Here is a 26,998-nt window from a genome sequence, read left to right as displayed (position 1 = left end):
TAACACCTCTTCATTTGCTTAATTTGTGTCAGTTTATATTAGAGAACAATTTAGTCTGAGCTTGCGTGTCCCACCTATCCTAGAAGGTCATAGTCAGCTGAGTGCCTAAAGAAATAAGGAAGAAAACCTATAAGAGGAGATAGTGAGCAAAGCTGGTAAGACCAAAGACATCCACATCACCTATACCCTCCTGGGTATTATTTCCCATAGAATGATCACCTTCAGGACTTTCCTTTGATTGAATGTTGGCATGATGCCCAGACACCAAGCAAATGCTCTGTATTTGTGTTTAGAGACTTGACACCAAGGGAACAAATAGAGGAAGACATGAAAATGTCTAGCCCTGCCAAGAGTTTCCTTGGGCTGACTGGCACTGGTACTGGCACTTTCCCCATTGGCATTGCTGTATCCAAGCAATTATGAGTTGGCATCAGACATTATCTTCTGCTTTGTGCTAAAAATGTATGTTGTTCACTTGAAATGTTACTGTTTAACTTGAAATGCGAAATGACAAATGTTCATTGATATACAGGGACTCACTGATATTTACTGGAAGGCAACTTTAACTTCAAATAAAACTAAACACTAAGATTTGTTATAACTATGTTCCGTGACAAAGAAAATAGTTTACATTAGGCAAAGGTGAAAGGGTTGTATAAATAGACTCAGATGGAACAGATTTTGACATACATCACTATTAACCACACCTTTACAGTATAGATTATTAGTTAAAAAAAAAAATCCATGGAGATTTCATATGCTCCATTACAAATAAAGTATGTGTGTATCCCCCAGGTTGAATTAAAGGAACAAGGATATCAACTCAAATATTTGAAGTATTAGAAGCCTATTGTCAGAAGTTGAGGGTACAACTGTTTCTAATATATGAAAAGCTAAAACTAAATATTATCAACTGATTAATTAACGAGTAGTCCCAAGTTCCCCAGGGTGATTCTGATCAAACTGTACTGAATGAAAGCTGCAGAGATGAAAGCTTTCAGATATTTTACCTGCAAATGCAAGTATATTTATAGTAATCCCTGTAATTAAAGGCCATACTTTTTTCTAAATGGAATTTTTTCTAAGTGGAATTAAGTATTGGGAAGTAGACTTTCAGTGCTAATCATAGGGGATTGGATGTGGGTAAACTGAGCAAAAGGTACCAACTGTATGTGATAAATGGAAACTAGACTTTTGGTGGAGATCATGATGCAGCATACACAGATTTCAACTAGCACTGTACACCTAAAACCTATAAATAGTTATAAACAAATGTTACTTCAATAAAAATTTAGAAGCTACATCTAAGAGTATGAAGAACTAGCTGTTACTTCAATAAAAATTTAGAAGCTACATCTAAAAGTATGAAGAACTAGCTGTTTAAAATACATTTGGTTCAATAATTAACAGGAGAATCTATGTACATGGTTACCAAATATTTATCTAATGATAATGAAGCCATGAACCAATGTGCTTCCGGCTTCATGCCTTATTATTACATCCAAAAGTAAGTTTAAGGTGAAGTGAAAGCAGTTTAAGTTCTAGAGTTCTGTACTTGCCTGAGTCATTGGCAAGGCCCGGGGAAGGTCTAACAAGATCTTATGTTTTGTAAAATCTGAAAAGTAAAATGTTTTTATATTCTGTACTCAAAAGTTACCTCCAAATGATAGCACATTTCAGGAACTACCAAATCTAGATCTATTCCTAGAAATGCTAATAGTTTTTTTGTTGTAATCTAAACAAAAATCTCAAATTAAGACTCAACTTATTTCCATACACTTTAGTTCTGGATTGTTTTGTTCTTGGATAATAGAGTCAAATAGTCTGTGTACTTCTTAGCTGCTAAAATCAATGACTTTTAAACCAGTGTTGTCCACAGAGATGGAAAAACCCTAGGGTGCTAACAAACACATATTTAAGTTCCTCTCTGACCTTGAAAACATAGGCCATCTTCTCCTAATTCCCAAATAAATAGTAGTAGAAAAATGTGATGGTTAGGTTTAAGGTTTACTCTAGTAGAAGTAACTAGTACAATTTAAGGAACAAAACATTGTTTTTTTTAAGACTGAACTAAAATAATTCTTCCAAAAAGACACAAATTTCAATATCTGCAAAACAAATCCCTTAACATACCACAACAGCATTGTCTCAGAGGTAGAAAACATCAATGCATTCTGAATTCAAATGTCTTTTTCTCAATTTATCCCTAATTTATCTAACTAAATAAGTACATAAATCTCTGCAGAGATGTTTATTTCTGTTCTTAAAATAAGCTACCACATTTTTGGATTCTGCACTTTTCTTCTTAGTGGAGTAATTTATAGAGAAACAATGGAATATAATTGAAATGTATAATTTTATAATTCCCTAATTGTGGTCAAGAGGTGTTAAGAAAAATGTCAAAATATTGCAAGGGGAGATTTTGAAGAATAGAATCTGTATAAACAGACAGGTAGGTAGATAATTATAGATCAGATAGATAGATAGATAGATAGATAGATAGATAGATAGATAGATAGATAGATAGATAGATTTTAAAAAACTACCAGATACTTCTTCAACAAGTAATCTGACAGGAGGCTGACTTTGTTTGATGATTCTGAAGAGTTCCAAGTTATATGCTTGTTATTATACTCATAACTAATGATCATCACATCACAGAATGGATTAAAATGCATCTAGTTTCAGAATGTTGGAAGTCTTTCCTTAAATAGGAAAAAATTCATCTAGAAAAGTCATGACAAAAATTAATGACTGACCTAAGAATATCTTTCCTATGAAATTATATAATACAGCTGGCAGCCTGAGAAATAACAAGACCCAAAAATGAAAAAAAAATCTCATTAAAATAATGTTATTCTAGAGCCATCTGTAAAATGAAAATAAATGTTTATCAGAAATAGATGCCAAAAACCAGTTAACTGTGAAGCACAGACTTATTTTAAAATACAGGGAAACAAATCTGCATATGGTACTACAACAATGACGGATAATTATCACAGTTAAAAAAAAGTGTTAAGTTTGTAACATCTAGAAATATCACTAAAAACTCCTATTAGTGGACAGTGTTGTACATATTACTTTCAAATATGTGTTGTGAACATAGAAACTGCATAAACATGAGTGAATCAGTCTGTACTCAAATCAATATGTCTATTTTTAATTAGCTAATTATAAAGAGCCCAAAGGAATTCATGCACACACAAAATATAATTCTAATGTTCCTCTACCCAGTTCACCCACCGAGCAGAAGAAACACCATGAAGCAATCATACAAGGTATTGCCTTTAAATGTTCACCTGCAGGTTGGAAGTGTCAAACGCACAGATTCAGCACAAAACGTGGCTCTGCTGTGTGAGACAGAAAGTGAACTCTACATGCTACAAGTCAGAAAGCACAGTCACCCTGATACGATGCTCTAAAAAAAAGACTCAGAAAACCTTTACGATCAAACCCTGAATCAACTTTTTCAGTAAATGACTTGGGGTGAACATTTCGCCTCTGTAATTCTTAGTGTGCATCACTATGGTTTGTAAACTGCTCACAAGATCTCAGAAAATCAAACGACGTGTGATGCACGTGGTGGTTTTGCAACCGCTGAAGAAATAAGCTCCATTTCCTTTCCCACACCAAGCTCACCTCTGCTTACATCCTTCCTTCTCAACTACACAACTCCCTCTGCTCATCGCCTGCTCCACACCAGAAAGACAGAACCGCCGATCTCATGGGTTAGAGCCTGAGAATGCACTGAATTTTTTTATGGACAGCATCTGCTTTAAAATACGCGACCCAGGCATTTAAGCCTGCAGCCTCTCACTCATGGTATCTTACTTTTCAGTCCTTCCTTTCTGAATTTTGTTTCTGCATTTAGCCAAAGGTTATAAAAATCACAAGATGTAGGTATGTAGAAGGAATGAAGGGAAGGGAGGGTAAAATTAGTGCTAATTCTAGAGGAGAGAGTTTTGAATCAATTAGAAAAATATTTTATAATCTCAAATAGTAAGGAAAGAATACTGGTATTCGGTATAGACAGGTTTGAATTCCTGTGTTAAATAAGGACACCGTTGTAAGTTTATAGCAGTATTTAATGATTGATGTTCAAGTATATAGCAAAATAATAACTAATTTTAATATGGTCTAATAGTTATAATTATTGCTTTAATAATACCTTAAATTTTGAGTCTTTCTTTCATATTTATATATATTATGCACACATTATATATATATATATATATATATATATATATATATATATATATATATAAAACTGTCATCCATTTTAAAAATAAGAACACTAAATATTGCCTGCCTGAATTTGGGGGGAAATCAGGGTACATTGCAAGAACATCATCCCTAAAATCCCACATTATTCTGCCATCTCCTTTGTCAGTTTTCTCTGAAGGAAATGTGCTTTTGCTTGATTCAACATTAAATGTGGAACCTTCTTATTCCATGCTCTAAATTCTCCTTAAACTTTAACTACTATTTGGATCTGAAAAAATTCTAGATCAGAAATCTTTAATGATTGTAGGAAAAGTCAAACAAACCTTTTCTAGAATTTTCATAGTACATATATATAATGTGAACTGATAGTTCAGAATCAATTGTCAAAATATTGTTTCAATCAAGTCGCTGAAAATTTGGTCTGCTCCTATATTCCTAATTTTATTTAATGCCATCACTGCCCATTCAATCAAACCAGAAAGCCAGATATTATACTAGATTACTCTTTGTGTTTCATGTCTGACATCGTATTTGTAAAGTACTCTTGAGTCTGGTTCCTAAATATACTCTGAAGTTATTCCCTTTTTTTCATCCCTGTTCTGTTTCCTTATGTGAAGTTCGCACCATCTTCTACTGGACACAGACGATCAGAGAGATCTTTCAAAAAGCTTACGTGTTATTAATCATGGCCCTAAATTGACAACCATCAATTTCAGAATAAAGACTGAAAATGAGATACAGGCCATTCATCATGTTACCTGTTTTCAACTTCGCAAGTTTCCACTTAACTTTTTACATTTTTCACAATCTATTATTTTTTGTGAATGCTGCTCAATTAATATGTCTTATTAATATCGAGCACCTACTATGTTTTGGAAATAATTCTAGTATTGGGGATACAGACTGAACAACTGAAAATTAAACTTCCTATTCTCCTAGCACATTTATTCTAATTCTTTCTTCCTGGAATACCTTTCATGCCAACATAGGAAAAGTCTCTATTAAAAAAATCTTAAATATCACCCCTGGTATATATTATCACCATATATATTACTTTTCTAATTGTGAATGTTTCATCATTGGTACTCTTGTCTGATACCATGAATTTCTTTGATTCTGATACTCTGTCTCCCTCACTAGAATGTAAATTAGGTTGTGTCATTCATTATGAGTTTGGTGACTAATCCAAGGAATTAGTTTCTACTTTTAGGTTATGTAGTTTCTTCCATGATTATATCTGTTAATTTAAATGTCAAAATTTAACAGTGGATGTATCAATTGCCAGGGCAATATTTCTTTACCCCCACTGCCATTATCCTCATTACAATGAACATTATGAATCATCTACCTATGATCTTATAAATTATAGAGTCGGGGTTTGAATTTAAGTCTTCCTGACTGCAAGTCCTGTGTGCTTAAAATTGCAATAAGTCTAATACAAAAAACTCTCGTCAAAATTTGAAATTGGAACATTATTGAAAAATGTCTGCATCAACTCAATACATGAAAATGGAATTATCTGACTTCTGACTGTAGTAGTTTCAAAACATATATCGTGTGCTTAATAAAATATTTCACCGTCTTAATTTACTTAAGAGAAAATTAATGTATGTAAACTTTATAGTAATACAAATTTAAAAATAAATTCATTCATTCATTAACCAAGTATTTACTGAGCATCTTTTGGAATTATTATGAGCAAGTCTGTTAGTTTTGATACCTGCCTTCAAGGACTATATTCTGAGAAGTCCTGAAGAAATCTAAAAATGGTTAAAAATGCAGAACTTGTCAAGCAAGATTGTGATTTTTTTTTCCCTCTTGGCATGTTTCTCTAACTTAAAGATGGTAAATTATTTGAGTGAATTTCAAAATGAAACGAAATGAAAAGGGACACATTGTCAATACAAGTTTGGTGTTTTTTAAGTCCAAAAAGTCAATGCAGAATATGTGCATTTCGGTTTATAAGTAATGTATAAAGTTTGCCTTTTCTCTTGATTTCTCAGTAATTGTTCTAACTTTTCTTTCTTTAATTTCTTTTTCCACACAACTGGTGTTCATCTGTAGTTTTCCTCTACCACGTCAAACACTGCTCCTTCTGCAGTCTAATTTTCCATCTACGAAGCTATGGAAGGCTGGTTTCCTCTTTTCAGTATAATTTCTGTGCATTGAGTCATCTTTTTGTTTAACAATTTACAGACACATGATTTCTTGTAGGTGGAAGGAATCTTTCTCAAACATCCAATAAATGTAGCTTTAGTGACAAAACAGAACTAAAATAGGAAAAGTATGAAGAAAATTAACCGATGGTACCTGTGTAAGAATTTATATGGAGAGCGAAAAATAATATGCTAAAGAAAAGAGAATCTCAAAAATATATTTAACCATTTATGAAAATATGGATAGATGTAACCCAAGGACATTTTTCCATTCTTGTTCCTTAATTTTTGCATGGCCCTAAAAATCTCCACAGAAGGGGAATATAAAAATAAAATTTATTAATTAAAAAAAAGAATTATATAAAATAAAATATTATAAATAAATAAATAAATACTATAGTTTTTATTTTATAAATTTTCATAATGTGCCTCTCACTTTATCTTTTAAATCATGATATTCTCTGTAGATGCCTGAATGTGAATTTCTCTTTACACTGAAGAACATTTTGAAGTTCCCCACTTGCACAGAGATTTTTCATTTGCCTCCTCAATTGCCATTTGGGGACATGGTGGAGGATTGACAGCAGCAAAGTGAGCACTGAAGAGGCACCTCTTTCTGTCCTAAAATTAATTATAAACCAACAAATCAATAGCAAAAAGTTACTGCTTTTGGCCCTTTGCTGGACTCAGAGTCCCTACGGGTTTTCTTGAGTTTCAAATAATGCTGTCTTATAAGAGCTCTAAAACTGAGTTTTGTAAAGTAGAGCGATAGCTGAGGACGGTGACTGCATTCACCTGCTATCTCTAGGTCAACTCACCCCTCATTATTTTTTGAAAAAAGACAAACTCACTCTTCAAAAAAAAAAAAATCTAGATTTTTTTTTTTGCCCTATATTTAAGAATCACTAATGTAAAACTTAAAGGAAGTCCATTAATCCCAGGACTAACCCAGAACCATGAGCAAAGAAGAGAAGTTTCCAGCAGTTGTTTACATACATATATGAGCTATTTACACCACTTACGTGAGGTATCTAATATAATACAAGTCATTGCATTAAATTTGGAATAAAGATTGACAGGAACAAATGGGGAATTCTTAAACAACAGCACAAAATTTTCAGCTAAGCAAAATGATTAAGTTTTAGACCTATAGTTAACAGTATAGTATTACACAGTAAAATGTTTGTTAAGAAGGTAATTCTTAAGTGTTCTCGTGTCGTGCCTGCTGCTCCCCTCAGCGATGTGTTTCGGTCGTCTGCCTGTTCTGCTCCCCACTCTGTCTCTGGTGAATCCTCTCACCCTCCTGCACCTCTGGCCTGTACCCCAGCTCTTGTATAAAAATAAATAAATCTTTTTTAAAAAGTCCAATTAAACAAGTCAGATATTTGAATTCAGATCAAGTAGCCAACATGGCTGCTAATGTTTGAGAAAGAATGTAATCTATTAACTTGATGAAACTGGGAGAAGTTTTCAAAGCAAAAGTACTTCTATTATTAGCTCACCACACTTTATAAATGTGATAATAAACCCACTAGAATGCCTTGTCTTGTTGTCAGTAGCAAGCTGCCCTACTCAGGTTTCTGACAATGTCACCAGTTACTCATTAGATGTAGTCAGCTGATGTTGACTAATATTTACTCCTGTAAGATCTAGCCAAAAGCTGTTTTTAATTGAAATTCATTTCTGCTATCTCGTTGAAGGGTGACTATTTCCAAGCCACTCAGCCATCCTCTTCCAGTTCTTAAAGCCAAATTGCTTAAATTATATACAATGGCTATTCAATTTTCTCCCTAAATCTCTCCAAATTAACAGCCTCTCCTTAGCCTACTTTGCCATCACTAAGCATATAATCATCCCAAACTGCTTACTTGGTGAACAAAGCAGACATCAGGCAGAACTTCTTCAATCCAGTGAACAGAATTTACAGATTTTCTTGCAACCTATCAAACTACTGAGAAGATTGAAGAGTAAGTGTTCTATGGTATTTATAACCCAAATTTAATTTTTCAGTTGACCTATCTTTGTCACTCAGTTCTAATTTTACACGTTGGATTTCATAATCATTGTCAACATTCCCTTAGTAATTATATTTTGTTTGTAAATGGTGCTATCTTTGAACATCTTATAGTATAATTCCATACTTGGTAGACGAATTGAAATTGATTCATTCCTTGGTAGATGGATTTCAGTCATGTGATGGTGTGACCTGTACTGTTAAAGTGATTCCAAATCAAAACCTGAAGTTTCTCAAATCAAATGTGGGAGGTATGATGAACGGAATAGCGTAGGCCAGATATCTGTGCTGGAATCGCCGTGAACCCATTTTTCTTTTCAAGTCCAATTTCTCTATGCCAAAGCATTGATAGAATGTATAGCCTAGAGCTCTTTGAGGGTATAATCTAAGCTTTTACAGAAATACCAAATCCCTCTCAATAAAGATAATCTACAGGAAAACACTGACAGCACAAAATGAATTGCATGTCCTGTTTGATGCTGACCTCCTCACTCCCCCCATATCTGGAATAGAGTCTCAGTGCAGATCCTGAGCCTTGGGGTGGGTGTGTAAGGAGCATGCTGGTGACTCACTCATAAAATCCTGCAGGGTTTTCTTCTCTACTTGAGAAGAAGTGAAGTGAGCGAAGAAATCAGGGCTTGTTTAAGAAAGGAAGTCAGAGGGCTTACTCGGTGGAAGGGCTGAGCACAGAGGATAGAACACATAGATACTAGAGGATAGAACACATAATGTAAAAGCAATTACAAAAGGAACTGTAAGGATGAAGAAGGAGGCATATGTAGGACTCGAAATCATTGAGGTCTCACTGGTGAGAGGGTGGAGGAAGGTATACACGGGACAGACGATCAGGAGGATTTGTATTTAGCACTGAAGTTAAACAAAGATACAGAGCGAAATGGTGTTACCTCCCAGGAGGAACTGGGAAGCGAGGTCTAATAAGGCTGGACAAAAGCCCTTTTGTTAGTGTCCTACGGTGGTGTCTTCCCACACTGCTGCTTGGAAGGAATTATTTACCCACCGTGGTTCCAGCCTCTGCAGCGCTTTCTAGCACAGCTAGAGAAATCATCTGTGGTCTCCTGGATCAGTTCAGCTTCGAAGTGATGCCTGAACAGACAGCTGGGGAGAAATTTCCTTGATGACAAGAAGTCATCCTTCAACAGCCATTAATGGCTGCTTTAATTGGAAATTTGCATATTGTCAAATTACCTGTGAATTGTTTAGGTTTGGTTTTTATTGTTTTTGTTTTTATTTGGTGTATATTTAAAGTCTTTCACTCCAGTCTGACTTATATTATTTCAAATTTACAAAATCTCTGCTTCCAGATCAACTATTTGATTTAACATCTACCTTCTAGCAATCTGTCATCTTCTTTTGCCTCCATCATGTTTTATGCACATGTTGTCCCTGCTCTTATTTTGTTTTTCCTTTAAGATCCATCTTAAACTCAACCATGTCCTTGAATGTGAAGGTTCTGTCCTTGGAGCTTTATTCTCATGTTTCCAACATCGGCACCATCTATTGTCAGATGCAGGAAATGTCTCTTCTTATTTATTAGGAACACAACTCACCACCTGTTGCCTGCAATTATTACTAAAACCAAGTATGGAAATATATTTTTCTATCAAAATCTTTTCTCAAGTAGACAAAGGAGAGGGTTATCAACTTGAAGGGCAAATTAATGATTCGGCTCTGTTTTCCTAAGGTACAAATCATAGAGAATTTATATTGTTATGTATTATTTGAAATTTTAATTCAACATTTACTCTAATGTTGATATTTAAATATATGACAATCTCCATTACACAAAATTTATATTATATTTATTCTGAAATATAAAGCTAAATGGTCTTACCTCCTTTCTATAAATACATAGAAAGAAAGGATTAAGAAAAATAGTGGAAACTGCATGCTAAATTTATGTTTGAGTTTAATGCAAAACCGGCAAGGTCACTGTCTTCCACAGTCACCTAGGAAAAGGCACGGTGAAATGCATGATGGATGAGAAGTTTTATGCAGAACTGGTAGACTTCTGACTTAATCTGCTTCGTTGCAGACTTTTTCTTTTGAAATGGGCATATTTTCTTATCTGCCAACAACAAATAAAACCCACCACAAACAGAACTCTTATTCCCCATGAACTGATATAAAATGACTTACTTCTAATAGCTGCAGTGTGTCAGAAATTCAAAATAAATTAGTGGCCATTAAGCCATAGGATCCCCATCATCTGTATAACAAATGATGCTTAGACATCAGGCATTACTGGAACCAGCTTTCACCTGAAGAGCGATATTGATATTCTGCAGCCAGAGCACATTAGAATGATCCACTGAAATACAGTGAGACTTCAGAAAGGACATTGCATGTTATGCTGGTGATCAGAATATTTAGGTTTCCTAATAGGAAAAAACATTTCTTCCAATAGAAAATCTATGTTTTTGAGGTAGATGTTAAATATGTCTCAACCCAGTGATTTTTCCATGAACTCTTAGTGGTTTACTATTTACACTTTACCTATTTGCCATGGAAATCACAAAATACATGGGGACATTCAAAATATATTCATGAGCTATAAAAGACAATTTTGCTTTCCTTTGGTTTTGTGTTTTAAACTCTTTTTGAGATGATTTAATTATATGGGAAATACATCAAGCTTTATCGCTGTCTTAGAAAAGTAAAATTCAAGTTGAATTTTAGGAAACCGAAGAGTAATACATGAAGGTATGAATTTATAATATGTAAGATTTTAAAATATGATTATGAACATAAGTTCATAATGTCTTAAGTTCATAAGTTCTTATTTTTCTGTGAATATTTTTTCTTTCAAATGGTACACTGAACGGTATCTAACTGCATACATAAAATAATTACAGTGCTCTATATTGCCAGACCCCAAATTCACATCATCAACTATAATGTTAAAAGAATATCAGGAATAACTGATCTTAACCTGAATCTCTGAGATCATTCTCTTTATTTCCTCTACAGGCAAAAAAATCGGGCTTGAATTGAGACAACACGCAGCAGGTGCACAGAGAGGGTGTAAAGTTACCATTTAAATATCTTCGTTCACCCCCGGAGTCTTTCTCTGGTTCCCCTGCACTGGCAGCTTCAGGGAATTTTTTCACATATCAGTGAGAATGAATTGCATGTTCTTTCAACAAAGACATTTTAAAAGTGATCTCTATGTCAACTCTTACAGAAATCAACCCTTCATCTAACACCCTCTGGTTTGCAAAATTAGAGTTGGCAGGGAGGGTCAGGCCAGAAGTCTAACTGGATCGAGCTCAAGCATGCAGTTGGCTTAATGGGGAGAGTGGGGTGATGAATTATATATGGAGGAAAGAGTCAGTGTGGCATAGCAAGTGGCATTTTTTGAAGTCCCTTAACAAAGCAGGAGAAAATTAAGAATTCTGTGTATTTGAGAAAACTATTTATAAAGGAAAACGAGATTGAAACTGCTTGATAAAGGGAAAAGTATGAAGACAAGCCAGACTAACGTTTTACACTGGGCACTAGTCACATATAACAGCCTTTGCAAAGAGTCCTTATCTTCTTTGGCTATTTCCTTTGAACCCATAAAGATTCAGGAACCATTATGAATCAGACATAAGGAATAAAACAACAAAACCTCTTTTAATGTTTGGTGTTTAATGTTTGACGCCACCTGCTAATGAAGCTTTTCTCCATCTATTTAAAAAGGTTTTCTATTTTCCTATTGACATAACACCTTTCCAGTGTAAGAAGACCTTCACACACTAAAGGTCTTGTTTGCATTTGTTTATTCCATGAGATTGCACACAATAATCTGGAATGGATAAATCTCACTACTGTAGTGATAGAAATATCACTTGGAATCATTATCTTACAGTGTGTGATGAGGACACTGGCCCAAGAGTTTACCTGGATTCACAGAACTTCAGTAGCGGGTTGAGGTTTGACCTTTATGTCCTTCACCTGTGGGTGAAATCCTCACTACCAAGTGCCAACATATTACAAAATGGTATTTGCTTAATATTTTAGAAGAGCAGCACTTAGTCACCTTCAGAGAGGGTCACCTGACACCTGTAGGGAGAGCCAGGTGCATGATAACCTCCTGCTGATGAACAAGGAGACTCAGACCTCAGGCGACTTCATGAGGATCACAAAGCTCACAAACAGTGGCGTGCAGTCTAAAACTTGATCTTTTATTTTAAATCCAAAGTTCTTACATATCAATGAATTCAAGGATTTGAAAAAGTAAAGATTAAAGCAATTGGGACTTATGTCTGGATTCCTTACTCTGCTGCCAAACACTTCAAAGCACTAAGCTTGGGGCCACAGGGCCTGCAGTCCTATAGCCGAATCCTGTGATCTTTCGCCAATTACTTAACCTTCTTCACGTCAGTTATGTAACTGCGAAAATAATGATCATATCATTCCCCAAACGCAGTTGTTTAAAATTCCAACCAGGAAAGACATGTTAGAGAATATGACAAACGCATCACAAATATAAAATGTTATTATTTTTGTGACTAACTTAAGATTTTAGAAAAAGCCTAGAGCAGTTTCTTATTTGATTCCTAAGTTTTGAAAATAAGAATAAAATGTAAAAATCTATACGTGTCTGTTTGAATATTTAACATTCAATTTATATTTTTATTTATCACATAAAAACCACTAGACTGGAAAGGAAGGAAGAGGACTTGCAATAAAGATATTTAGGGCCTATGCCAGGAGAAATTTAATGAACATATTTGCTTTAGATGACATTTTCATGATTATTTATTTTGGGGAGAGTTATATATTCTCTTTGCCTTTGTTTTTAATCTGTAAAACAGCATAAAGCTCCCTATCTTGGGATAGGGATAAACAGAGAAAAAAGTGAATGCTTAAAGACTGCTATAAATAAACATGGGTGGTGACGACACAAAAGTTTAATTTTACATAATTTAAGTCTACATAAAACACAACACGTATTAACTTCAGAAATAATACATTTGATTGGAAAGTCCATTATAAGTCTTTTTTTTTTGTAATTGATATAAAGACATGAAGACTAAACTCAAGAAAAATCTGAGATGTCATTATTGATGTGCATGTCATTATTCTTATTTATCACTTTATTTTCTTGTTTCTTTTTAGGTATGAATGCCTGCAAACTGATACTGAACTATGACAATAAGATTAACTTTCGGGGGGGACATCTGATATGTTCTTTGGCTGGAGGGGAAGGTGAAACATCACCCTGTTTCATCACAGTCAACCTCTCTTTATTCCACTGTCATCTAATCCTCAGCACTAAGCAAGACAGACACAAAAGCTGTATTCCATTAAGGATCAAAGAGAAACTGCTCTCCACTGGCCTTTCAGACTTTTCTGCTCAAAAGTTTTCTTGGAAAGTGCACTGGCTGCTTAAGGAACTGATGAAATCTACCACAGCAAAGTCACATATCTATATATCGTTACACATTCTATCTGTTACACTGCATATTATATATCATAGTATGCAAACACATACATTTCATCTCCACAATTAAAATGTTCACGGTCAGTTTATATAATCTGTGCACCTACCTAGGAACGAAAAACAAAAGCTCTGTAGTATATTCACCAGCTAAAAGCAAGAAACAGATACCAACATGGCAAGAAAGACAAGAGATAGAGAAAGGCAATGTAAACAGGGAACAATAGTTATGATCAAAGAAATATTATTTTAACTTTGTAACAGAAACTAAGTGAAATATTTTAGTTTTTTCTGAAATAAACTATTTATGTATTTACATAAATATTTATAGTTTTTTATCAGTATTAATATTATGACCTCATAATAGCACACAGAGTCCTATAATATTATGCAACGCCTTGGATTCAAATACCCCACATTTCCACACTTTTATGATATGGGAAAGAATTATTTTTGACATGGCTTTGGTTGCCCCATTCTAAAATGTTAACTCTTTTGAAACATTTCTAATCCTCTCTATCCACCAAGAAATCTCCCCATTTTTCTTTCCACCAATATTCCCTTGTTGAAAAGATGCTCACATACATGTCTGGAGCTCAGGGGAGACTGGAAAGAGAAAGATAAATTGGGGAGGCAGCCATGTTTCAACCATAACTAATTAAAGTTAAAGGCACAAGTCATCTATGATCTAAGAAAATCTGGAAAGAGAACAGACCCCCACATCAGTCCTTCCAATGATGAGTGTTTAAGGAAATAAAGCAGCCCCAGAAATCAATAATGAGAAGATGCATCCACACACACACGCACACACACACACGTGTGGCCTTTAACAAGCAAAATTAATAAAGTGCTTAACGAAGAGCTAGAGATCAAGTGCCACATCAAATGTCAGCAAACATTTCAGCACGATGAGCCCTGAGAAGTGATTACTAACCTGACAACAGAGCAGCCCTGAGCGATCTTGAAGACAGCAATTTCGGACCATTGTTAGGAGCACAGATTGATTGGATTGGAGATAAAGACATTAGGAAGGGAGGAAATAGAGATTATAATTATAATAGCACTTTTAGGGAATTTTGTTTAAAGGGGAGAAGTAAGTAGGGTTGTAATGGACAGAAAATATGAATGTGGAGATGAATTTCTTAGTTGTCTTTTGTTTTTACTCAAGTGAAAATATGTAAAACTGTTATACGTTATGGGAATAATCCTGTCATAAGGGGGAAACTGTGAAGAAAGGAGGAAGAAGATAGAATTCCATCTGTAGTAGTGTCTTTTAACAGGTGAGTGGCAAAAGATAAAGCATCCGAGTCAAGGAGTTGCCCTTAGGATACAGCCAGTAAAGAAGGGCAAACACAGGCCACAGATGTAAACAGTGGGAAGAATGTTGTTGGCGAAGCCTGCGACAGTTTTGGTTATTTCAACTTTCTGAATGCAGGGAAGAAACAAATTCATTATCTGGGGGCCTCCCTGGTGACTTAGGGGTCAGTCTCAGCACTATCACCTCTACAGCCTGGGTTCGATTCCAGCCAGGGAGCTACCCACATGGCGCAGCAGACCTCTCCTGTCTCGCCCACTGCTCCCCTCAGCAGTGACTTTGGTCCGTCTGCCTGTTCTGCTCCCCGCTTTGTCTCTGGGCTCCTCTCACCCTCTGCACCTCTGGCCTGTACCCCAGCTCTTGTATGCATGAAAATAAATCTTAAAAAAAGAAATTGTAGTCAACTATAAATACATAAGTAACAAATGAATATAAGACAGTGAAAATCAAAATCAACAAAAAACTATGAACCAGAGACACTTTTTTTGGGGGGGGGGGCGGGAGGGGAAGGATTGGGGTCAGAATGGGGCGTTTGCAATTGTATGGGGGAATATAAAAATAAAATTTATTATTTAAAAAAAAAGATTAGAGCAGTAAACTCAAGTCTATAGTATTGGTAAATTTTTACTGTTATATAAAACTTCGTATTTTTATCTTGGGCTTGTTAGGTTAATGCATTAAGATATTTTATATAATCATTTTTTAGTTTAAAAGCCATTTGGTTTAAAAAAATATATGGAATTGATCTTGGACCAGAAAAGAAAGTATGGTCCTGTTATTTGACTTGCCAAAGACATCATGATGATCAAAAATAATGAAAGAGTGAAATCTCATACAATAATCATTCAGAAAACCAGAATGTTTAAGTAACCGATATCACCTCAATGTGTTCACAGATAACGTCTAAATTTATTTGAAAAAGACCAAAAATTCTACTTTGAAATATTATTAAATAGCAGTATGATTTAGAACAAAAAAAAAATACATAAGTAACAATAAGGTCAGAAAATTCCAAAGTAGGCTAAATTTACTGTCCTTCCAATTGTGAGTCCTTTCAAGAGTGGTGGATTTGATGGACTGTGTGACTGCTGGATGTTACCCAAACCTGGCTATTAGGAAACAGGCTGTGATGCAGTGATAATAAACACACTTATTTGTCATTAATATATAAGGGGGAAACAGAAATATGGAATTTAAATTCAGACAGACCAAGGTATGAATCCTGTGTGCAACATTTCCTTGAAAGGTCATCATGTTGTATTATTCTTAGTAAATCCACAACTCAACCATGCCCAATAAGGGTGAATTGTAAGGAATACATATTAAATACCTTTTTTTCCCACTTATATTTACATCTATCACTCATAAAAGTATTATCAAACTTTGATTCTGTTATAAATTGCTCTAATTCATTTTTATTGGGATCATAAATTCTATTAATTGTCATTCCCTTACATTACAGAATTTATTTATTTTTTTATTTTTTTAAATATTCTTTTCTGAGTTCAGTTTTTTTTTTTTTCTTTTAAAGATTTATTTATTTATTTACACAAGCACTGGGTACAGTCAGAAGCGCGGGAGGGTGAGAGAATTCACCAGAGCCAGAGCGGGGAGCAGAGCAGGCGCAAGGACCGAGGTACACTGCTGAGGGGAGCAGCGGGCGGCAGGAGAGGTCTGCGCGCCACGTGGGACCCTCCTCCGGTGGCCAGGGAGCAGCCGGGGATCAGAGGCTGCGGGCAGCTTCGCAACCCAGCACTCAACCGCTGCGCCACCAGGGAGGCCCCAGAATTTATTTATTTTTTAAAAGATTTTTATTTATTTATGCATACAAGAACTGGGGTACAGGTCAGAGATGTGGGGGGTGAGAGGATTCACCAGAGATAGAGTGGGGAGCAGAACAGGGAGATGGACTGAATCCACTGCTGAGGGGAGCAGCAGGCATGACAGGAGAGGTCTGCTGCGCCCTGTGGGTTGCTCCCTGGCCTGCCAGGGATCGAACTCGTGCTGCAGAGGCTGCAGACAGCTTCACAGGTTGTATCTTAACCCCTTGCACCACCAGGGAGGACCCCTTATATTACAGAATTTATCAAGCTTCTCTTGAGCTTCTCTGTTCCTTCTCTCTCACTGCAGTTCCAATACAGCGGAATTTAGTTAACACATCTGTTCACATAATCCATCCCCATTAGGACTTCATATTGTTTTATTATATCTTTCCTTAGCTTTGGTATTTCCAACCGAGAAAGACAAAATCAGATTTATCTGTCTTAATGGAAGAGGTATTCTCTATTTGAAAAACAAAGTCACAAATATCTGTTGCTGATCATTTTTAGCTTTCTTGTTTTGAATTTTCTCTGCTGCTTGATGCTATTGAGTGTGGTTTTCATTCTGTACCCACATTGTCTTAAAACCCACTAAACACAACATGCAGCCATTCACAGCAAAAGGTGAGGAAGGTGTAATAGCTTCTGTGCAATTACAATGGATTTTGTGACTCACACATTCTCACATCAAAGAGCTTTTCTCATTTATTGCATTAAAAAGATGAAATAAGGGGAAAAAGAAATTCAGATAATAAAATACAAAGTCTGGACTAAAAGTTAAAACATCTAATTAAGACATGTCTAGAAAATAGGTGTCAAAGTAACAAAAAATATGGATCTTTTTTTTCCTTTGTTTTAGGTTGAAATCTAAGGCAAATTTGGTATCATCGGATACGTTCCATCTTAATTCGTGTTTTATGTGGCTACACTGGAGATGATGCATAGATCTTCGGATCATTTTGAATATTCCAAGCGGCTTAAACAAGGATAATGCTTGACTGTTATCTTAATATGCACAGGTTTCTGTGGAAAGTATGTTGCTCAGATAACCACATTCTTCTTTATTATGTGTATAATTAGGGGAGATAAAGCTAACCAACAGAAAGTTCAGAAATATATACTCATGAAAAGAAGCATGGGCATTTTATATATAAAAATTTGAATCAGAGAGCTATTAAGTAACTTCTCAGCACTTCTTAGCTATAAAGTGATAGCAGCAGGTTCTGAACACAGCCAAATCCAAGCCCATGCCTAAACCACTATTCAACTATGTCATACTACCTCCCAAAAATAAAAAACTAAAAATGCAAAAAAGCTTATCTGTGATTAAGAATTTATTTAAAAAATATGCTACTCACCTTTGAAAGCTTTTGGTATGTTTTGGAACAAGAATGCATGCACAATCTTCATCTAACAATCAATAATCAGGTATTAAAAAGGAGAAAACGAAACAGGATTCTAGTAGAAAAAATAACTCTTAGAAAAAGCATAACCAACACATGGACACAGTGGAAAGTCTGAATCTTATATGAAAGTATCATTGAAAGTAAAACGAGTATTCAGACCTTTAGCAAACTGAACTTGGACCTTAGTAAATTCATTATATGGTAAGTAAAAATGTATGATGAGTTAAAAAAACGAAAAAGCGCTGGGTTGTGAAGCTGCCCTCAGCCTCTGCAGCGCCGGTTCGATCCCAGCTGCTCCCCGGCCACTGGAGGAGGGTCCCACATGGCGCTCCCCTCAGCAGTGTCCTTTAGTCCTTCTGCCTGCTCTGCTCCCCGCTCTGGCTCTGGTGAATTCTCTCACACTCCCGCGCTTCTGACTGTACCCAGTGCTTGTATAAATAAATAAATAAATAAATAAATAAATAAATAAATAAATAAATAAATAAATAAATAAACGAAAAAGGTGCTGTCTGAAACCAAACACATCTTGACTCTCTTCCACTACTACTAACTCCCCGGGGGAGAATGAGAGACGGCAGAAAATACAGAAAGCATGAACCATCTCTACCTTCAATTTTGTTTTGTCACAAGTAGAAAAAAACAATCTACACATGGTAATGACTCAACCTTACCTGCTGTTTGTAGTAAACCTAAGAGAATAAAATCAGTCCGAGAGGCAAAATAAGACCTCACTAATGTAAACTTATAATAGAGTGAGGCCATTTTCTTTTCCTTTTTTCTCTCACATGAATATTTTGGAATGTTTCTAGTATGCAGGGGTGACGCCATTTTGTTAGGGAAAATGGTTTCCCAAGCCCTCAAATTGCCTCAAGCTTTTAGTTCAGTTGCTTTTGAACTAATTGGGAGTCAACGTTGAGGAGCAGAGGTTATGATGCCCTTGAAAAGTTTTATCGAGCTTCTAAAATATATGATGTTTGATTTAAGAAAAAACTCTAAGTAGTATTTGTGCCACAACATAAAGGTATTTAATACCATTTCTTGTGTGAAGCGGTGTTCATGAGAAAGACTTGTAGCTCAATGTATCTGATTCATCTCATTAAACTTGTTTTTCTTTGTCTGAAAATGAAAAATTAATTCTATATAGATATTCATTCCTGGTACCCAAGACACACTGGAAGGTTAATAACCTCTGAGTGTTCAAGGACATGCTAAATCAGGTTATTAAAATTCAACCCTTCGCATATTTCTAGTGGAGGGGAAAGGTTTGTCCCAGCCAACAGGAAAACAATACAGGGAGACTTTGAAAAGTTTCTCAATCTCTCATTTCACACCCATCCTTTAAGAATGATAGAGATCTACAACATTGACACAGACCTCTGTTTCAAAAACAGTTTCTATGCCCAATTCCTGCCCCAAAGTCAACAAGAGGCAATGTGTTGTGTGTGCCACGTGGATTTCACAACTGTCATTCCCACAGCACACACCTTTCATCTTCCAACTAATATTTCAACAGCTTACACCGGATGAGATTAAATCTCAGGAATTTTTACTGGTTTTTTTTTCCCTTCCTAATTAATAGTACTAAAAGGATGCTTGAAATGTTTTTGGTCTACCAATGACTCTTACGCTTCTGTATCAGTGTAAGTCATGGGCATGAACGGTGGATTAGCTGGCAGAAGTTTGTTAGAAGTTCTTAAACGCTCTCAATGACTTAAATACCCATCTCACATTTTTTCCTTTTGTTCCCATCTGTTCATTGTCCAGACTTCATTCATATTCTTATTTACAGAAACCTTTACTCATTATCTGAAAAGAACAGTTGAGTCTGAAGGAGAGCAAAGTCCTAGTTCCTGTTCATAACGTTTTGGCCTTCCATGAATGCTACCCATTGATAGCAGGAGAGGTGAGGCCAAAGAGCAGCAACAGAAACCAAGAGAAAGCTACAGGCATCAAACATTTCCAGAGTGTGCAGAGCACATTGCGATCAGAATAATTCAAGGCATCACATTAGCATCAGTCTTCAAAAATCTATCCAAGCTTCTAGAAGCTTTCGAAAGCTTTACCTTTAAAGTCCTCCTAGGGACTAGAAAGATTTCTAAGTATAATTATTCTTACTTCAACAGCTTGAGAAAGTTTCTTTTCGTAGGAAGAACTTTGATAAAATCCAGGATCATAATTAATGTGTATGTACATAAATGTTAATGTAAATCAGCTTTGTAGCTGGACAGGTTTATTTTCAAAACAGATTAAACTAATGTACTGAAATCATTGGGCAACTTCAAATCCTCTTATAAAACACAGGAATGAGGAAATCTGCCAGAGAAAGTCCATAGTTATTGTTGATCATATTTGCAAACTTGCCTAATCACTAAGCTCTTTTGTAACCCCCAAATCAGCCATTCTTTTTTTTTTTTTACAGTCATTCATGAAAAAAATGCAAAGTGGAAAATTTGAATCACCTGAAACGTTCCCTGTTGAGGTCAGATGACACTCTTTGCTTCAGTTCACACATACTGGAAACAAGTGTCCTTTTCATGATCCAGTGACAAGTTTTCCACATTTGTGTACTCTCTGTTGATGATTTTTGCTGTTTAAAATGACCTTCAAGCATAGCACTGAGCACAAGAAGACTGTGCTGCATCTTACTGAGAAAACATGTATGTTACATAAGCTTTTTTCAGGCAGGAGTTACAGTGCTGTTTGCTGTGAGTATAATGTAAACGAGTCAACAATACATATTTAACGAAGTGTCTTTAAATAGAAACACACATAAAATGAAGTTCTATATTGATTATTTGGTGAAAATGTGACCAGTGACTTGTAGGAACAAAATGCAATCACTCTGTCAAAGTCACTGCTGTCATAAGAAAGAAGGACATTTCCAATTCTCTGACATTACCCATCAAATGTCACTTACAAAGCATAAAAATATGAGATTGGATCTCTACAGTGATAAGATCATTTTAAAATATTTAACTAAAAAATACATTCTCAATCTTAGTAGTCATTCTCAACCCTAAGATAAGTGCTGCTTTGGAGACACTGAATATCTCCTTTTCAAAGGAATATTTATAAAAATTGTTAAAACCAATCAATATACTTCAGGAAAATATGTCATGCTGGACTTCCATGTGGAAGAGAGAATCGGAAGGTGTGGGTGAGCTGGAAGGGCTAATTCAGGTACCCAGGGAAGACACGAGTCCTCCCACTCACATTTTGTCGGTCAGTTCTAGTCACTTCATGCTTTCTGCCCCACCATATATATTTCTTAGGAAATTTTATGTATGTTCATGGATAAAAATAAATCTATCATAGCTTAGGTATAAGAAGTACACAGATGACTTGCGGAGGACTGTCCAGCTATACTTTCTGGTTTTTGTAAAGCTAAGATGAAACTTCTAGGTATCTCAAGCACAGCAATAAAATGAGCTTCTTTTTCTTGATTGCTGCTAAGATGCAGCACTCAATGTCTTATTTTAATAGTTTTCATTCTGCAAAGTATTTCGGGTATAAAGTAAAACCATACAATGAGCTCATCTTGCCTTAAAATGAATGGCAAAATATACACTTTATATTATGGACACTAACCTCCTACACCTAAGACTCTCTGCTTTTTTTTTTGGGGGGGGGGACCCTCGCCGATGGCTGGGGATTGAACCGGCGCTGCAGAGGCTGCGGGCAGCCTTGGAACCCAGCGCTCAACCGCTGAGCCACCAGGGGAGGCCCAAGACTCTTTGCTTCTTGACCTACAGTAAAATAGGCTAAGTGGTCTACACTCTGCCCTCTGTGTAAAGCAGCCCACCATAAAACCCTCACCCACACATTAACGCAACTGGTAGTCACTGTTCACAGAAAACAGAAGAGTAAGTTACCATGGAGACAAAGCCAATTCTCTCCACAATGGCCAGTTCTTCCAACTTAAAAAAGATATTATCGGAAAAATAACATGGAGCGCTCAGACACTAGCAGCCCAAAATCTGTATCCAGTAACTGTGGAGCTAACCAAGCTCACTTTATCTTTTGACAGGATAACAAAGACAAACACACACTCAGAGATAATCCTATGTAATCACTATTTACAAAATAAATTCCTGTATCTGTCTAAATAATGTAAAACACTTACACTATCATATGGCTTCCACCTCTACTTAGTGCTTTATAAACGGGGTGACCACTCAGCTTGACCTATTTGGTGAAAAGCATTTGAGCTCCAGGAGACCATATGGACAGCCAGATGGCTGCTATAATTTAATGCCATTATTCTAAGGATGAAATAAGGGATAAACATAATTTGCATTATTTTCCATCCTTCCTGCCTACCTTTTATTAGTTTCATTTTTAATTCAGACATCAGAAGGGAAGATAATACCTTGCTACCAGGGCCCAGGTGCCAACTAATTACTACAAGAGACTCCAGCCCTGACATCACAGGCCAGGCGTCTGAGCACACTCCATCCCGCACAGTGACCCCGCGGTGGTGATTAATAGGGGGAGTGCTAAGCCCTAATGAGTGTGTCAGATCTTAGATGTTCTCCAGACTTAGGCAATTAGTATACTGTTGAACAGAGTTCTTCAGTTACTTCGTAGAGAGACTTACACTTCATAGTAAATTCTAAGTCTTTTCATCTTATGGTCTTTGAATTTATTTTCTAATCAGTAACTAAAAGGCCTCTGTAAATAGAGATCTTACAAACATTAGAAGAAAATTTAAATAGTTTTGTGATCAAATATTGACTTTCTCTACAATAGTGAATTTCTATGTTGAACACAACCTGAAGTGGTTTTCACAGATGTTTGCCAAAAGGCAGGTTTCTGGACTCTAACAACAGAATTTCTGATAAAAGGGGGTTTGCCAAGAAACCTAGAATTATGTTTATTTAACAAGAAACCTATGATTCAGAAGCAGAAAATCTGTGAGCTGCACCAGAAAAAAACACTGCAAAGTAAAGAACAAGACCAATATCTGTGTCTTAGATTACATGAATCAGTCAGACTTTTTGTTCCTTATAGGTATTATGTTTCTGAAAAAATGATCTGTCCCAATGTGAATAAGGGAAATTGTTTTCATATTGAGATAACAGTTTTAAATGCACCAATTGTTTCTTGTTAAAAGATTACATATTAATTATCAAGATAAGACATGGATGTTACTTCTAACAAACCATGTCAGTACATAAGCTCTTCATTCCTCATGGACATGGCAGGTAGGTAAGCAGGAAAGGACCTGGAATTGTTTTTCTACCTTTAAGGGAAAAACCAAAGGTTACGAAGGGTAACAGGATTTCTGCAATTTGCCTTTTCTCCATGGCAGGAGGTGAGGCATGTCAAAGTCTCACTTCTGATAATTAAGAACTATTAAGCAATATTTGCTATTAACTATTACTATAACTATTAAGCAATTAAGAAATATTTCAAGGTCTTACTTGGGTCTTACCTAGACAGTACCATCGTCAATTACTACGTACTAAGAATTTCCATGCCTCTCACATGGCTTTCTGGAAACAGCCAGAAACAAAATCTCTGTTACTCTTCAGTTTATACATATTTTACTCCTCTGTTACCCTAAATATTTTAAGGCAGTTCCCCCCCCCCAATTTCATAACTATTTTACCAAACTATCACTGGAGTAAATTCAAAAGATTTGTCTGTTGTGCTTTCAGAACTTTATGTTGTATCTATTAAACACGGGGACCTAAGAGTATGACTGAAAGGAAAACATTTATATAATGATAAATATGTATTTACTTTATATAATTTGATATTGACATTTCATCATTTGAGAAAAATAATTATAGCTCTCTTCATCCTAAACCTCCTTTTAAATGCAGCCAGGGAATGGAAGGCGAGCATATGGCCATGGCAAGTTAATAAACACATCCTGCCTTTCTTGGATGAAAAATGGTTGCTGGGGTATCAAGTTCTATCTGAAACGCAATGGTGGAAGCAATTCTGTTTCTTCTTATAGGAAATATGCTTTCCCCAGTACCGTCAGCCCCTCCCTCTAGTTAAATGGAATGTGTACAGAAATGATGTTTACCCCATGGGGCTGGCATCTAAAATGCTTCATATAATCTTTCATTATAGGAATGTCTGCCTTCATTCCATGTCCAGTCAGATGGAACAGATTTAGAAAAAAAGTGAAAAGCCTTAGGTGACTGCACAGCTACTAGGTAACATTGCTTAAACAAGAAATAAACTTGTATTCCCTGCAGGGACTATGACGTGGACTCAGAAACGATATGATACTTTGATTTGTTCTTTATCCATCATGACCCATATCCTCATTTGAACATGGGCTACGATTGAAGATTTAAGATTGCTTAAAACCAACAGAGAAAGTGAATTAAGACTTAACTACCTACAACGTATAACTTATTTTTGTTTTGCTTATGAGTTGGTCATCTAGCTACTTAACAGGGAATTATTAATATATTCTTAAGTCCAAATTCACGAGACTTAGATGAATTCACTAGAAGAAGATATTTCAGTTATATTTAAGAAGGGGGGGAACTATGTATCTTAAAAATCAGCACATCTTGGAGTATATAACAAGATGGATTTCATGATTGCTATCTCTAATATTCTAGAAAAATGTTATTAAGAACATCTTATGGGACAAAAGAACAAGACCTACCATTTCTGTAGTCATCAAAAATCACACAGTTACAATTCTTAAGGCAATTGATCAAAGGAGAATCTTAGAAAAATGTTTAGATGCAGAAATTTTCAATGACAAAATAGCTTTTTGAACATACCTGTTGGTACTGGAACAAACATGTATCAATTTAATTTGGCCAAAAGTGTAAGGATAAATGCAAAATCTGGCACAAAGAAACTGGACAATACATACACACACACACACACACACACACACACGGTTATTAGAGTGTCAAATTTTTACCCTGGCAGTACATGAAGTTAGAATATCCTAACAAATAATTATTATGTCACTAAACAAATGGCATTTCTTTGGCTGCAAAAGGCCTGGCCTAGATCTGTCTCTATAACTTTCTAGAGGTAAAGAGGAAGATGTGAGAATAGCATAGTGATTAAATGTCTGGGCTCCTAATATCTATTTGCCACTAATGAACTGTTTGACATGGAAAAGCATTTTATCGCTATTTCCTCAGCTCTAGAATAGAGAAAAGATAAGACTTATTTCTCAGATTATGAAGAGAATTAGGTAGCATGATAAATAGCAAGAATTTAGATAAACCTCAGTTGAAATAAATATCAATGAATATTGGATTATCTTCACCTGCAAAGTAAGAAATTGCCGTAGATGATGAGTAGGATTTCTTTTAAAGGCTTTATATGCTGAGTCTGTACTTGTCCCTTAATGTGAAATATTCAGTTAAAAAATAAAAACTCTAAAATCTAAATGTTTTAACGAATGACTTAAAAATCTGTAAGGCTGTCTGGTCTGCTGTTGAAAGTGATTTAACAAATATATTTGACATAATAATGCTCCAATAATTCTAACTTTTTAACACTCAGAAACGATGTGATACTTTGATTTGTTCATTATCCATCATGAGCCATATCCTCATTTGAACATGGGCTAATGCAAGATAATCGTCATGCAACCATTCAAATAACATGATGTCATATTTTATAAGTACCAGAGATAAGGAATTATTTTTTCAATGTCACAAATCTGAATGATAACACCCTATTTTTGCAGGTTCAGATGAATTCCTTTCCAGGCTTATAGAATCTCAGCAACTTGAGTTTCTTCCTTATTCAAAATAAAGCATTTTAACCAGCGGTAGCAATAGAAGGAAATGACACCAACACGTCACTGTAGACTTTACTGTGAATTAAATGGAAGATACTTCCCTTGGATATTCTATAATTTAGTAAAATGTAAATCTTCATTCCAAAAGACACTAATAAGATTCAGAATGAAGTGACTGGTTAGAGATGCTGTATCACTAAAATCATTACAAAATCAGTTCTAATTATACTTCTGTTTGGTTTTAAGTGACTATAATCTGAAAACTGGGCTTTCCGATATCAACACTACGTGCAAAACATTGTAGCCTAGAGGATTCAATGCCTTACTCCAGAGTTCTATTGATTCCAAAGACCCTTACCTCCAGCGTACATAACAGCCAGCATGATGGAGGATATCCATGCTATTTCACTGTAGGATGTGTTGAATATTTGCTGAATTTCTTTGAAGAATACTGTGATGGCTTTGGGGAATGCATATGAGAATCCAATGGAGATAAAAGAGGCACCCACCACTACCCAGCCCCACCCTCCATCCGGAGGTGGGTGCAGTGGGGGGGCAGCTGCAGGTGGTGGCATTTTTGCTCCTCTATTGAAATTCAAGTAACCTATAAGAAAAAATAACAGATTAGACCATGTTTTCATCTTCATTGATCACTCTTGACCAGTACCAACAGTGCTTCCCAGTGTAACTATAACTATATATTTCTTATTAATATCTTTTAATATTTGTATTCAGAAAATTTACCAAAAAAATAGTGAGGGAACTCACTGTCAAGGATTAGAAATTGAACAGATTTAATTTGCTTAGGGTTCGAAAAATACTCAATGAGAAGATTTCAATCTGTATTGATCTGAAATGAAATAAAAGCTAATTCAACCT

The 26,998-nt window shown here is 35.6% G+C and overlaps 1 protein-coding gene across 1 annotated transcript in view; it reads right to left on the bottom strand.

Moving 5' to 3' along the window:
- The window catches only part of SLC16A7 (solute carrier family 16 member 7), a gene marked incomplete at its 3' end in the record, with an annotated part of 41,344 nt that extends 14,565 nt beyond the window's left edge, over positions 1 to 26,779 (bottom strand). Inside the window, exon 1 of the mRNA XM_084254822.1 lies at positions 26,478 to 26,779. Coding sequence (XP_084110948.1) covers positions 26,478 to 26,766 — 289 coding nt within the window. The 5' untranslated portion in view covers positions 26,767 to 26,779. The remainder of the gene's footprint in view (positions 1 to 26,477) is intronic.
- Between the last annotated feature and the right edge of the window lie 219 nt (positions 26,780 to 26,998).

The sequence above is a fragment of the Talpa europaea genome (assembly GCF_964194135.1).
Source record: "Talpa europaea genome assembly, chromosome: 15".
Classification (NCBI taxonomy): domain Eukaryota; kingdom Metazoa; phylum Chordata; class Mammalia; order Eulipotyphla; family Talpidae; genus Talpa; species Talpa europaea.
The sequence above is the reverse complement of the archived record's forward strand: the minus strand, read 5'-3'. Positions and strand labels throughout refer to the sequence as shown.